Below are 16,472 nucleotides of genomic sequence, written 5' to 3'. Positions count from 1 at the left end.
AAGCTAAAAAACTATTTTTTAAATTTAACTGATGAATAGACTCACTTTGCCTGTGTGACAAAAGGAAATGAGTTACAGTAACACAAAAATAACCATTAAATATAAAAATGTAATAATGTTGAAACGTGAATTAATAAATCCTGCACTTCCTGTGTTCCAAGAATATTTCAAACTGTTAGTTCAAAGGTAATCCTATAAATTCAGTTTGGCTTGAAGAAGTGTTAAGGTTAGTAAAATAGATAAGCTGACAAAAAAACTGTGATGTAGCTAATATGCAAATACTTGACCTGTTGTCAGTCCTTTTTTAACAACATACAAGGATTACCTTTGATTTGAGTCTGCAACTATTTCCAAAGCTTGTTGCTGACTGTGCCACACATATAGCAGGGTCATTCCGCAGTCTCTGTGTTTTACAGTATCACACCTTTTATTTTTTAAACGTAAGAAATTTCTTGCTTTACTACCACCAAGAAATAAAGAGTATACCCTTATTCTTCTGTTATTAAAATCAGAGTTTAATATCTCACATACTTACCCAAGAACTCTGATGTTTGTTTCAAAGACTGATACAACTACATCATTATCTAAGTTAACATCTCTTAAAACTTTTCTCACTGCATCTTCAAATTCTTTAGTTTTATTTAATACCTAGGAGAAGAAAATTATTTAAAGTAAAGTTATTTTCAACCAAGACATAGAGAAATATCCTCAGAATGAGCTACTAATAGCAAGTTAATACCTTAAGATTATAAAAAATAACAGAAAAAATGTTTCCCTTAAGCATATTATAAAAATGTGATACTATCTAAAACTGAAAAAGATTAAATACCTATTTATATTGCAAGGAATCTTTATATACTTCTTTTTTTTAGACACACTGAAAAATCATTAGGACTTTAAAACAATCATCATCAGAACTGTTAGCTGGTGTGTATAACCCATGACCTAGAGCTGCAAGAGGTGAACTCTACTGGGATTTGCTTCCCAAGTCAAACAAAACAAAACCCACCCTATTCGTCAAATATCATTTTAAAACTTGCTTAGTCTCGGAAGAAAGCACATCCTCCAGGGAATGATCAATTGATCCTAAACCATACAACGCTTGCCATCTTCACCCCTTGGACATCAAGGCCCCTAACTGAGGAGGCAGTGCAATGTTGGGCTAAAGAACAAGCTCGGATTTGAATTCTGGTTCCTTAGTCTCATCTCTGAGGCTGTTCTTTCATCTATAAAAAGAGGAAATACCTATCCTCAGAGGTTTATTTTCCTAAATGAGGTAATGCATGTAAAGCACTTTTAGTAGAGCACCTGATTTAGTAAGTGCTTGATACCATTACTATCTATTATTACCATTATTACCATGAGGGTCTATAATCCTGACGAAGCTAAGAACTCTGGATGCTTGCACTGAGCTCCAGAGGAGGGTCACTGTCATTACACAGGTTGTGTCGATTTTTCAGTCTAAATTAAGGTTGCACAAGTAGATGTTATTTAGATCTCAGGTCCATTAAAAGTAGTTTTCCTTTACTTGACTGTTTAATCTTTTTGTTTGATAATATTTTATAGTGTTTTCTCATCTGATCTGATACTTCACTAAAAATCCTAATCTAGGGACTTCCCTGGTGGTCCAGAGGTTAAGAATCTGCCTGCGAATGTAGGGTTGATCCCTGGTCTGGGAAGATTCCACATGCCAAGGAGCAACTAAATTGATGCACCCCAACTCCTAAGCCAGTGCTCTAGTGTCCGGGAGCCACAACTAATGAGCTGTTTTCCCCCTAACTACTGAAGCCCAAGCACTTAGTCTGCACTCTGCAATAAGAGAAGGCATGGCAATGAGAAGTCTGTGCCCCGCAACAAGCAGCAGCCCCGACTCGCCACAATTAAAGTAAAGAAAGTTCGTGCACAGCAATGAAGACCTAGCACAGCCAAAAGGAAATAAAAATTTTTTTAATTCGAATTTAGGCATAAAACATAAGAGTGACTAACGTTTAAGTAAAATTTAGAGTAAGCCTTGAGTGTAATATAATATAAAACCTGATTTTAAATTGAGTGCTTTTCTTTCTCAGTCTCAAAGTCCATGTAAATTCTGAAGCCACAAATGTGAATGTACAAAGACCTGTATCACTTCCGGGAGATACAACTGTTCTACTCACTCCTCACACACACGCACATCTTTTTAATATAATTCTGTTCATCTTATTCTTTCAAAGACTATCTCCTGAGAATTTCTCCCAAGAATAGTACCTACACTATCTGTTTCAAAGAAGAATAAAAATGAGAGTTTTGTCCATAATTAGCTAAAAATTCATTCTAATAGCTCCATTAGTTGACGGGTTTCTTAAGCTCCTAACTGATGACAAAGAACAAATTCAGGTCTCTTCCCTTCCCCTCTTCAATCTGTTCAGTATCTTTCTCTCTGTAGATTTCATGGTAACGTTGACTTTAGTGGTAAATTTAAAGTTTTAGGTTTGATTTCATTACAATCAATAGAAACGAGATGTCTAGAATTATGAACAAGAGTTTAAATCGAAAGATCAAACTCTGACAACAGAAGTTCTACTTAACATATTGTGGTGTGACCAAAATAAAAACAATAAGGTTGCATCCTGTCCCAAGTGATATGTCCTCTACTATTTTCAAATAAAGAAACCACAAATCAAAAAATGATCACAGAGTAAATTAGACATATTAAATACTTGTATTGATAAAATGTACAACATTCCTTCTAAATGTAGGAAAAACTTTCAAACTTCTTTTAATCCTTCTGCTTAAGTAGATCTTAATAGGTATCTTAGATATCCAATCTAGGCCCTTCTGAAGTGAAAACAGGGGTCCAGAGAAGCTAGATAATTTGGCCAACGTCACATATTAATATTATATGATCACTTCCTGGTACTCCCTGCCACAGGGAGCAAGAACTCAGGTTACAGCAAACAGTGCTCTAAGTGTGGTCTGCCGACCAGCAGCAACAGCACCACCAAGTGGCAGTTTGTTAGAAAAACATTTCCTTGGGCCTGCCTTCAGTCTGCTCCATCACAACCTGCATTTTATTTTAGCAGATCCCCAGGTGATTTGTAGCAAACAAGTCTAAAAAGCACTGCATCATTACACGTGGTTCTAAAACTTTAGCATATATTAGAATCATCTAGAAGCTTGTTTAAAAAGAAAAAAACAACATTCCTGGGCATTACTCCCAGACTTTCTGATTCAACAGGCCCGGGATGAGGCTCTACAATCTGTATCTCTAACAAGTTGCCAGGTGATGCTGATGCTGGTAGTGCTGGAATCATATTTTGAGAACCACTGCCAAAGTGGTTTAATTTCAAAGAGGAACAGAACCTATTTATAATAATGGCTGCTCAACTAGAGACCAGTAGACTTCTAAATATAGGGAAGTTATGCAGCCTAGAAACACATTTTCTCCTTCATTTCTGATAAAAAATTTTAAAACACATAGAATATCTGAGGTTCAGGTTCATAAAAATCAGTAAGAGCTTAGAGATGATGAAGAGCTTCCAGTATATAAGGATAAAGCCAAGATGACAGAATGAGAAACAAATGTACATCCACCTATGGTCTTTCCTAATACACAGCTACTGCCCCTCACTCACTCCCCTGTATCAAGACAGACATGAGGTGTATCACCCAGCTACACTTATAAATAAATAACACCACTTAGCTTCTCCCAGGGTGGCAATTTGTGTCTCCTGGGATACCTATTTATCTTTTTCTCTTCTCCTAACATAGCAGAACACATAGGACTACTAAACCAAAAATAAGGCACACAAGAGTCTCTCTTATAGTCATTATAATATGGTTCACACATTCCTTTTATTTCTGAAAAATGAAATCACCACTTTCAAAACTCTGATACAGCTAAAAAAGGTCTCAATAATCATGGGCTTCTCAACAAAAAATGTCTCAACTATGGTTAAATTTTATAAACAAAGAGAAGCTTTAGAGAAATACATAATAATGCCAGGTCCCACTTCAGGAAAATTAAATCAGAACAACTTGGGAGAGAAGGATTATTTCTTAAACTTCCTAAGTAATATTCCTAAGATGCTGATATAGTTGAGAGTCTCTGATTAAAAAAGAAAAGAAAAAGAGAAAAGAATCACCCAGTGAAATAAAAATATAGAAACAGTACTGGGAAGAAAAGCCAGGCTCTGAAAATTTTCTGCCACCACAAAGATTTTTTGTTGTGTTTTTAAAAATATTAATCAATACTTTAGATATTAATTCAACTTTGAGAATTATGACTTAAGTAAAATTCTGAAACAAGCCTATTTTTATACCATAAATGATCTGAGAGTAAAAAACTAGAAAGATACTACATTCAGAAATCATGACAGCTGGAACTGAGCCATTCCCCTCTGCCATCACAAACCACCCCCAACGAGAATTAATTTAAATAACTTTGCCTCCCATCAGGTCTAAAAGGAGTGCTAAGTAGTGATCACTTGGTATTTAAAATCATTTTTGAGAAAGAAGTAAAATTTTAATGGACCTAACATATAAAAATTTTAATTTAACAATTTCAGTATCATTGCAGCATGTCTTTCTGGAACAAGAATATCAAGAGCATTTTTTAGAATTACTTTCTTCCAATAGCTTCAATCTACTTGTCCAAAAGGAAACAACTTTTCTGATTAAGGGGCCACCATGTAAGCTAACATACCTATAAATTTTGAGTATCTCCATGATTCTATATAATTTCACTTGACATTCACATGACATTATCAACTTAATAATATGAAAGATTTACTTTGAAGCAAAGATCAAATTATCTTAAATTCTGAAAACTTTTATTTCAGACTTACTGTACTACAATTATATTCATAGTACTTGAGCACACATAGTATGAAATTCATAAAATAATTTAAGAAGAATCAAACCTACCACAAGAGTATCCAAAGAATCAATCAGTGTCAGGGAAAATCTATGACACAAGTATAGTGAGATACAAAACATTAGAATTCTGAATATTTGTATTCATGAACATATAAGACATTATCTGAATCCTACTGAGACTGGAAGTTTCCATTATTCCATTAACTAGTACTTTCATGCATCTACAGTACCATGTAACCTATAAAACACTAAAAGAACCTGAAAAGCCTTAACATCACATTTAGATTAGGCATAACGACAAATCTTTCAAAGTGAACAGAAATATTCATTAGCTCTTTTAAAAGCAAATAAAAAATATTAATGCATCAACACCTTGTAAGTGTCAACAACTATATACATTCTAAAAGTCACATTCATCTTAACAAGCAACTCAACTTTTCACTGATCTAAGAGGTAAACTGATTAATATTGTACAAAAGATAACAGAAAGGAATAAAGGAATTTAACGGGATAGTTAAAACAGTCTTGAAATTTAACCAATTCCCAGATTCACAATTACACACTGCCTCTAAGATGCCTTAAGACTTGAGAACTTTGAGCTGCCATGTTATGCCCTTTGTTAATACTCACTTTCCCAAGGCATCATCAACATCACCCCGACTTGGCTCCTGGCCTCTAACGCGACCTCTGCAGGTCAAAGGCATGAGTTCATCCGCTGGGTAAGCATGTTCCTGCAAGGAAAGTCTTAGTGAGTCACTAAGGAAAGTAAGAGGAAAGTGCACATCTTTTAGAGAACATAACTTTTCAGTTTTTTTTTAACAAACATTAATCAAAAGTTTTACTATTCTTACAGTCCATGAAACCTTAAAAGAAAACTTTTTAGCCATAAATATGTACTTGTAAATACAAGAAAATATTTCCTTATAACTCAAACAACAATCCGTTTCCCCTCCACCCAATCTCACTTCCCAGAGAGATAACTGCTGTTACAACTGGCATTTATCATTCCAGACCTATCCACATACATAGAAATACATGTACATACATCACTTAAAAATTCCATTTGCAAAGGTACTCATGCCATATGCACACACTGTCCTAAAATGTGTTCACTTAAATCACTCTGGGGTTTTTCATGCTGCAATTCTACAGATGTATTTTATTCTTTTTAATAATTGCATAGTGATAGTTTAATATTAACTAATATTATTGAGTACTTACGTTCTAAGCACTGTTCTATATATTTTAGTTTTTTTAACTTATCACATAACCCTCTGAAACAAATTCCATCATTTCTGTTTTGTAGATGAGAAAACTGAGGGCCGGAGAAATTAACTAAGCCTACGTCATGCAACCAGTAAATGATGGATCCAGAATGCAAACGTGGCAATCTGATTCCAGAGCCCACACACTTGACAGGACCTGCTCCTCATGGTATTCCCCAAAGTATGGGTACTGATGAACATGTAGGCTGAACGCAATTTTTTACTGTATAAACAATGCTTCAGTAAACAGCTATATGTCCATATCTCTTGTACATATGCTTGTACTCTATGGATTAAATCTCTAAAACCAGACCCAGTGGGCCAAAGGTACAGATATTTCATTTTTTCTGTGCTGTACTTATCCAACTTATCAGTCATATCCAACTCTTTTCAACCTCATGGACTGTAGCCCGCCAGGCTCCTCTGTTCATGGGGATTCTCCAGGCAAGAATACTGGAGTGGGTTGCCATGCCCTCCTCCACGGGATCTTCCCAACCTAGGGACTGACCCCAGGTCTGCCACATTGCAGGCAGACTCTTTACCGTCTGAGCCACCAGGGAAGCCCAAGAACACTAGAGCCTATCCCTCTTCCAGGAGATCTTCCTGACCCAGGAAATCATACAGGAGTCTCCTGCATTGCAGGCAGATTCCTTATCAGCTGAGGTACCAAGGAATCCCCTTCATTTTTGCTGCTGCTGCTAAGTCACTTCAGTCGTGTCCGACTAGCTACTATCAAACTGAACACAAAGATACAACACTTAACAACACTCTTAACAACACTCTCAGGCAATGATCAACAGTTTACATTTTGCCAATCTCCTGGATAAAAAATGATATCTCAAGTTTCATTACAAATGAGGATAAATATCTTTTTGCATTAGCCATTGCTATTTCTTTTCAGAAATGTCTATTTATACCTTTGTTTATTTTCTATTGGTTGTCTGACTCCTTATACATTGTTATGTAAACATTTTTTCTATCTTTCCTTTGGCTTTTAACTTTGTTTACGGTACTTTTTACTTTAATCTTTAAATATGTAATTAAATCTATTAGTTTCTTCATGGTTTCTAAATTTGGGGCACAGTTAATAAGGCCATCTTGGGTCTCTGAAAACAGCACACTTATGATTTTATTTTTTATACGTCTAGATAATTACTCCATCTGGAATCTAATTTTGCTTATAATGTGAAGTGGGAATGTACTTGTATTTCCTACCCCAAATAGCCAATTTCCTAAATATCACTTTTTAAACAATTCATCCTTACCCTAACTGCTTGAAATATAGCTTATAAAGTATCTACATGAACACACATTTTCATAGCCTCTACTTTGTTCTACAGACCTAGTTCCTACTCCTATTGCCCTACAGACCTATTTGTTTTACAAACCTACTTCCTGCTTCGAAACCATTGTCTTAATCAGTCTTTGCAACACGCCTTGCTACCTGGTTAAGCAATTCACTCCCCCCAGTTATTTTGTTCTAAATTTTCTTAATGAGTTTTTCAAGTTTACTCTTCTGGATAATTTTAAAATTTCCTTAAAATTCCATTGAAATTTTAATTGAAAGAGTCTAAATTATGGAGAATTGATATTTTTTACCAACTGAATCTTCCTATCTAGGACTACTGTATCAATATACTAGTTCAAATCTTCTTTTATGAATTCAGTTTCCACCACAGGTCACATACATTTCTTAATCTTTATTAATAGGTACTTTTTATTGAAACAGGTTGATGTACAAAATTATGTGAGTTTCGGGTATATAACACAATGACTCAACTAATAGGCATTTTATAGCTTGGCCTATTATCGAGTAGATTTTTTGGATGAGCAACCATGACAGCGTATGTCTAGTCTAAATTATAATGAAGCACACACAAGAATCCTCCCTCTTGTCTACTACACAGTGAATTGTTGTATAATTTTTTTCAATACATAGCTAACCTAGATAGCATATTAAAAAGCAGAGACAGGACTTTGCCAACAAAGGTCCGTCTAGTCAAGGCTATGGTTTTCCCAGTGGTCATGTATGGATGTGAGAGTTGGACTGTGAAGAAGGCTGAGCGCCGAAGAATTGATGCTTTTGAACTGTGGTGTTGGAGAAGACTCTTGAGAGTCCCTTGGACTGCAAGGAGATCCAACCAGTCCATCCTAAAGGAGATCAGTCCTGGTGTTTATTGGAAGGACTGATGCTAAAGCTGAAATTCCAGTACTTTGGCCACCTCATGAGAAGAGTTAACTCGCTGGAAAAAACCCTAATGCTGGGAGGGATTGGGGGCAAGAGGAGAAGGGGACGACAGAGGATGAGATGGCTGGATGGCATCACCAACTCGATGGACGTGAGTTTGAGTGAACTCCAGGAGTTGGTGATGGACAGGGAGGCCTGGTGTGCTGTAGTCCATGTGGTCGCAAAGAGTCAGACACGACTGAGCAACTGAACTGAACTGAAGCTTGAAAATAAGAAACTTTTCAATACCAAAACTGAATAGTGGAGTGAGAAGACGAAGCTGCACTGACCACAACATGGGCATTAGGAATAAAGACAGGCTTTAAAGGGAAATATGTTAACACCCAAAGTGTCGGAGAGTTGATGTTGTTGGCCCTCCATGCATGGCTATAGCCAATGAAGTAGGTTCTTTAAGTTGAACAGTTGCTTCAATGAAATTGGACTGAAATCTCCAATTACTTGGCTGCACATCTTAGAAAAGGAGAGAAACAAGAAAAGCTTGCTAAACTTTATAATCTCTTTAACCAGGGGACTGTCCCTAAAAGAGTCCCCCAAAACTAATAAAATGTGACTATAAGAAACATTTAGAAGTGAGAATCACTGTATTACATATTTCAATTTTAGATAATACTTACCTGACAATAATAATAATACCTGACAAGGATAACAGGATTAATATACTCACCCTTTTCCCTAACTTGAGACTTTTATCGATTATATTATTATAAACAGTTTTCACTTTACATGTTTTCACTATACACACACAAATTGAGATTCACAATTTAAACTTTCAGCAACATGGTTCAAATTCCAGGTACCATTGTATTTTTAAATAATTGCACAGAATGCAAACTGAAGTGCCAGTTCTTCAATCCACAAATTGCTACATAAATACCAGATGCTTCTTGTGATCAGCGATCAATCACATAACTTCTTTCGAAGTGGAACTAGTGATTGATCACGGTGTATTTTTTAGTTCAGACAGCAAGCATGAAGTTATATGTCTCCTTGTCACCTAGTGATAATCCTACATGACAGTTTAACAGTTTATAAAAATAGATAATCAAAAGAGGAAATTAATCAATGAGGACGAAAGCTCACAAAGAAATGAAAAGTGGAAACACTGAAAGTGAAATTCACATTGAACATAAAAGATATTACAGAAGAAACAGCTGACCATGGAACGTTGATACTGCTGTCACTGAAGCAGTATCTAGACATGCAGCCAGAGGAATTCAGTAAAGGCCAAATTATCCACACAGACGAAAAAAGTGGTTGTGACATAATAATGCCTGCAGAAATTTCATGACACAGAGGGAAAAGGATAAAATTTTTGAAGTGGGCCCAAATTTTGAAATTTCTGTATCTACCACACCAGGTATAGCAGAGATTTATGTTGTATCTTAAGTCATACAACAAGGCGGCGGCAAGCAAGGCGAGTCCTGTTCTAACTTCTCTTAGTGAGGTTTTTACAAAGAAATAATACTTCAATTCCAAAGTCTCTAATATTTTGAATAACGGTACACTATTAGTTTTAGCTATTTCAAAAATTTCTCTGTACATTTATAATTATCAGAAAGAAAATTTTAAATGCTTTGACAAAGATTTTTTTTAAAGGTTTATAACATTTATAGTCTGGTCTGGAATCATAATTTCCCCAGTTACCAGCGTGAGAATTCTACTTAACTGGAATCAATGCACACCACTTTTTTTGGCGCCTCCATTCCTGAAGTTTTTATCTCTTGGGTGCCTGAACTTTGTCCTTAGGTAAGTTATTTTTGTTTACTTTAAAATAGAGTCATCAGTACTGTTATTTCTGGGTTAAGCTGGCTCTTGCCTTACACTTGAAGAACAATCCAAATGATTATAAAATGCCTGAAACATATTTTCTCTCCTTCAGAAGTTTGAAAATACGATTCCACTTTTCTTGCATTCATGAAATATCACCGTGGCAAAGTTTCTAAGACTACTCTGATCCTTTATACCTGGAATCTGGCTTGTTCCTCCTATACCTGTATGCCATATGATTCTTAATTCTAAAAATTCAACCAAAGTATTCCTGACCCCCAATGTCCAGTTCTATCCTCCTGCCTCTCACTTAATTATCTAGATTCCAAACTCATTACCATGTCTGCAGCAAAAAAAAAAAAAAAGAGGTCAGGAACACTACACAGATGGTCACACAAAAGGAAAGACCAAAACAAAAAAATTAGACTAAATACAAAAAGACTTGCAGCCTGCAATCCTTCAGGTTATTTTAAAAACTTCGGTGTTCTACAATGATTTATTTCCTGAGGAAAGGATTCCAGGTAACAAATGCTTTTATATAATTAGAATCCATATGCAGCTACCAAATTCTGAATTCAATATTTTATAATTTTAATATTATATATATATATTTTAGTAAAATTCCTAATTACTTTTGCATGTGGCTTTGAGATGTCAAGTTCCTAATTACTTTTTAATTCCAACAGAACCATGATTTACCAAAATGCACAATATTTTTAATGCTTTATAGTTTTATATTTAACACATATAAAAAACACTTAGAAGTAACTCAAGTAACATTTTTTAAAACTTGCTTATGTATTTTGAAAGATACTACATAAGAGATCATTCGAATGTTAATTTGATTGTAGAGCTCTTTTTAAATGGCTGCTTAGAAAGCTTAACAATACTATTTTTAGGGTTTTGCAAAACACATACACAATCACCTTTATCTGAAATTAAATATGAAACTCAAACCCTAAGCTTATCCAGGTAAGAAAAATATTATTAGTAACTGAAAACCAGAATAATCAAATAAGAGAGCTTTGAACCAGGTGTAAAAATACTTTATGTCCCCCTGTTTCAACATTAAGGACAGAAACAAAACCACAACCTTTTCTTCTGGTTAACCACAAAGCAAATTACAGTTGGTTTGCATAATTTCAGAGCAATGCATGTGTGTGTGTGCTTAGTCACTCAGTCATGTCCAACTCTTTGCAACTCTGCCAGGCTCCTCTGTCCACAGGATTCTCCAGGCAAGAACACTGGAGTGGGTCACTATGCCCTCCTCCAGGGGATCTTCCCAACCCAGGGATCAAACCCAGGTCTCCCCAATTGCAGGCAGATTCTTTACCGCCTGAGCCACCAGGGGATCATAAAGCAAACTACAGTTGATTTGCATAATTTCACAGCAATGCACACATGGCAAATTTGGCTGAGGTTACAGTAATTCTTTCTCTTCAATGTACTGCCAGAACAAAGTATAAGAATTTTCATACTGCTAATGACTAACAGCCAAGAAAATAAAAAAAAAAAAACCTTTAAAAATTATCACTAAAAATAAAACTCAGGTGATAAAGTCCTACATCAATTAAGTATTGATAGAACATGTGCTTGGCTAAAAGCAAGAGCAAAAACATAAAACAAAACACAGTAGACTCTCCACATCAAATTCTAAATTTACTAGCATTTTGATACAACTGCTTCAAAACACTCCAATCAGGGACTTCCTTTGTGGCTCAGTGGTAAAGAATCTACCTGTCAATGTAGGAGGCATGGGTTCAATCCCTGATCTGGGAAAGATCCCACATCCCATGGAGCAACTCAGCCTGTAGACAACAACTATCGAGCTAGAGCCCGGAAATCCCAACTACTGAAGCCTGCGAGCCCTAGAACCTGTGCTCCACAGCAGAGAAGCCACCGCAACGAGAAGCCCGAGCACCACAAATAGAGTGTAGCCCCTGCTCTTCACAGCTAGAGAAAAGCCCGAGTAGTAACAAAGACCCAGTGCAGCGAAAAAATAAACAAACATATACAATTTTAAAACACTCAAATCAGGACTTTTCTGCTGATCCCTGCCAATGCAGGGAACATGGATTCGATCCCTGGTCCGGGGAGATTCCACATGCCTCAGGACAACTAAGCTTGTGCACCACAACCACTAAGCCCACGTGCTGCAACTACGGAGCCCGTGCCCTAGAGCCTGTGCTCTGCAACGGGAGAAGCCACCAGAATGAGAAGCCCTCAGACTCAAATGAAGAGCAGCCCCACTCACTGCAACTAGAGACAGCCTGCGCAGCAACAAACACCCAGCACAGCCATAAATAAATACATAATTAAAAAAAAAAAAAACAAAAACACTCAAAGCAGCATCCAAACTGACTTTTCAGTAAAGCCAATTCCAAAAACTAGCCAAAGGGAAGAGACTTTACTAAAATCAATAATAAGACAAAAGTACTGTTTGTTTATAATAGTGAGCTACTGAAGACACCAAATCTATTTAATTCCCCATAAAATTATATACATTTTAAATGTTTTATTCCAGATCTTTATTGTTAAACACCTCACCTCCCTTCTTGAGGCAGGTAAGATATTCCTTCCTAAAACAAAAACTAAATGATATCTAATAAACCCTCTATTATATATAGATAGCATATGCTAGTACTGACTGAACTTACATAATTTTTCAGTTCTCTTTTCACCCCAAATCAAATATTCCTTTTCCCCTTTGTTCACTACTTATACTCACTTAGCCATGTTTCAGGTGTTTAGGATTCCATTTATCTAAACTATTAAATTATTAATACTTCTACCCTGAACATATGGTCCTTTGAGCACTATATTTTATGAAATGTTTCTCAGCACTGAGGAGAAATAAGTAACAAAACTGCAGTTATCTGATAAGATTTTAGATTAAGCACAGAGTAGAATGCTGGCAAGCTTTAGAAGTCTGTACTCAAAATAAGAACAAAAGTTTCCAAATTCTTCAATGTATGTTAATCAATTTGGTTTGATCAATGATAAAATAAACTGAACTTCAGAAATAATATTACATGGAATAAATGATAATAAATAATAATGTTGTAATGAAATAAAGTCTTGCTACCAACAGATATTTTTAGCAAGATTATTATCAATAATGCAAAAAAAGTATTTGACAAAATTTAATAAATAACCTGGGATGATGAAAATTTTCAGCAAGCTAGAAATAGAAAGGACCTGAATACAGAGCATCTATGAAAAACCCACAGCTAATACCATACTTAACAGGGAAAGGCTAACTGCTTTTGTCACAAGATTAGGAGTAAGACAAGGATCTCACATTTCTTTTAAACATCATACAAGAAGTCCTAGCTACTGCTCTAAGAAAAAACAAAATAGTTTGGAGGAAGAAGGAAGAATCTTTTTTTGCAGATCACATGACTGACCATGTAGGAAACCTTATGGAATCTACCAAAAAAGCTACTAAAAATCATACATGAATTTAGCAAGGATCTCAAGTTATCAGAAAAAAGTTGTATTTCTGTATGAAATCAATGGACAACTGGGAATTAAAATTTGAAAGACCATAATTTACAAGAGCATTAAAAATATGAAATACTTATGAATAAATTTAACAAGAGATGTGCAAGAACTGTACACTGCAAAGAACAAAACACTGCTAACATTAAGAACTAAATAAATGTACACAGACACTATATTTATGGATTAAAAGACTTGATACTATTAAGAAGTCAAACTCTCCAAACTGATGTATAGATTTCAACATAATCCCAATCAGTATCTCCATAGGCTATGTTTTTTTTTTAGAAATTGACAATATGATTCCAAAATTTACATGAAAATGCAAAATATGTAAAATATTCAAAACAATTTTGAAAAAGAACAAAGCTGAAAGACTTACACTGCCTGATTTCAGGACTTAATATCACTTAATCCAAGACTGATACAGATGGACTAATAGATATTTAGATCAGTGGGAAAAAAGATACAGAGTTGGCAGTGCGCTCCACTTGGGGAGGCGGCGGCGACGCGCGGGCGGCAAGATGGAAGACTACCAGGCCTCCGAGGAATTTAAAAAAAAAAAAAAAAAAAGATACAGAGTTTAGAAATACACCCAAGCATATAAAGTTAACTGATTTTACAAAGGTGCCAAAGTAATTCTGTGGGAGAAGGATACTCTTTTCAACAAACCGTGCTAGAATAATGGGATATCCACAAAGAAAAAAATATAAACAAAGCTTTACCTCACACCATATATACAAACATTAACTCAGAATGAGTAGTAGATCTCACTGAAAAAGCTAAAATCATTAAAACACCTAGAAGAAAACAGGAAAATCTTTGTGACTCTGGGCTAGGCAAATATTTTTTTAGGTAGGGTATAAAAGGCATAAGTCATAAAAGAAAAAGAATAAATTGGACTTGGTCACAAGTTAAAACATTTATACTTCAAAAGACATTAAGAAAATTAAAAGGCAAAGTACAGACGGGAAGAAAATATCTGTAAAACATACATATGATAAAGGACTAATATCCAGAAAATAATATATCTCTTATGACTCAGTTATAACAGGACAAATGACCTGATTTTAAAATAGCAAGAGATTTGAACAGATGTTTCACCAAAAAAAGATACACTAAACATATGGAAAGATTTTCAACATCATTAGTCATCAGGAAAAATAAAACTAAAATCACAACAAAATACCACTACACACCCACTAGAATAGCTAAAATTAAAAAGACTGAAAATACCAAGTGTTGGAGAAGATGCGGAGTAACTGAAACTCTTAAATTGCTCATAAGGAATGCAATATGTTACAGCCACTTTAGAAAAGTCTGGCAGTTTCTTATAAAAAATTAAATTTACCCTTCCCATAGGACCCAGCAATCCCATTCCTAAGTATGTAAATGAATGTCCACATAAAAATCTGCATTCTCAAATTCACAGCAGTCTTTTAATAAGAGCCAAAGACTATAATCATTCTAAATATTTATCAACTAGTGAATGGTGTTTTGCCAAATCAACAAATACTACTGAGCAATAAGTAGGAACTATAATATCTCCAACAACATGGACAAATCTCAAAAGCATCACACTACAGGAAAGAATGTGAACCAAAATACTACATACATATTCTAAGAGGCCACTAATATGAAGTCCTAGAAAAGGGAAAACTAGTGACAGAGACCAGATCACAATGGTTGCTAGAGGTCAGAGGTGGAGAAAAGGAACTGATTGCAGAGGAGCATGAGAGAGCTTCTGGGGAGATGGAAATGTTCTGTATCATAAATGTGGTGCCAGTTAAATAACTGTGTTCAACTGTACAACACAGAACCATGCATTTGAAATCGGAAATTCTTTTCTCTGTAAATTCTACCTAAATATATAGGAAGATGTGGTTCTATTGAGTCAAAATCCTACACAGAGTATTACGGTATGATTTAAGAAACAAACAAAAAAACCAACGAGAAGACAATATAGAATTTAAGTCACTTCGGCAGTTGTTTTAGAATGTTCTAAAAGTAGAGGCCAAGGAACAATGATTAATAAAAGGTAGTCCTATAATCGTTTACACACAAAAATTGCACATACACATGTATTTGTATCTGCCCTCCTCCTGACCATTAATACCACTTTTAAACTTATTTATAGAATTACTCTTTTTAAGAAACTATCAAAAAGAAACACTGGTACAGTTTCAAATTAAAATATGGAAAAGTTCTGAAGGTGGATGGTGATATTTGCAGAACAATGTGAACATAATTAATGCCATACACTTAAAAAGGGTTTAAATGGTAAAATTTTATGTATATTTTAACCACAATGAAAAATGTTTTTTTAAAAATCAGGAAAAAATATTTCTAAGAAAGCTTACACAAATCTGAAAATTCATAAGAAGTTACATTTTAAAACAGTTCCTTTTGTTTAAAGGATACTGATTTTTCTTTAAACTGTGCAATCACGAAGATGAAGGAAAGTGAAGTCACTCAATTGTGTCTGTCTCTTCGCAATCCCATAGACTGTAGCCTACCAGGCTCCTCCACCCATGGGATTTTCCAGTCAAGAGTATTGGAGTGGGATGCCATTTCCTTCTCCAGAAGATCTTCCTGACTTAGGGACTGAACCTGGGTCTCCCGCATTGCGGGCAGAGGCTCTACCGTCTGAGCCATGAGGGAAGCCCGTGCACTCACGAAAGCAAGCTTAAAAGTGAATAGGTATGATGCTCCTAGCTAAAGGAAACTGTGCTAGGAGTTTACCTACTTACCAACTCTTTCAAAATTTATTTATAATGTTTAGGTCTCTACCAAGGTAGTTTCTGTTTATAATAGTTGATAAATGAGTTGTCTATAGT

At 35.3% G+C, this 16,472-nt stretch overlaps 1 protein-coding gene across 6 annotated transcripts in view; it reads right to left on the bottom strand.

Moving 5' to 3' along the window:
• Positions 1-16,472, bottom strand: part of EDEM3 (ER degradation enhancing alpha-mannosidase like protein 3) — a 73,026-nt gene that overhangs the window by 43,891 nt on the left and 12,663 nt on the right. For all 6 annotated transcript variants that reach the window (XM_086343409.1, XM_086343408.1, XM_086343412.1 and 3 more), the window contains exons 3-5: positions 5,485-5,585; positions 4,903-4,942; positions 536-648 (exon numbers count right to left, since the gene is read on the bottom strand). In XM_086343409.1, the coding sequence (XP_086199535.1) occupies positions 536-648; positions 4,903-4,942; positions 5,485-5,585 (254 nt within the window). The remainder of the gene's footprint in view (positions 1-535; positions 649-4,902; positions 4,943-5,484; positions 5,586-16,472) is intronic.

Source organism: Bos grunniens, chromosome 16, assembly GCF_055505025.1.
Source record: "Bos grunniens cultivar Pamir isolate PY7600 chromosome 16, Bosgru_T2T1.0, whole genome shotgun sequence".
Classification (NCBI taxonomy): Eukaryota; Metazoa; Chordata; class Mammalia; order Artiodactyla; family Bovidae; genus Bos; species Bos grunniens.
This window is presented reverse-complemented; position numbering and strand designations above follow the sequence as displayed.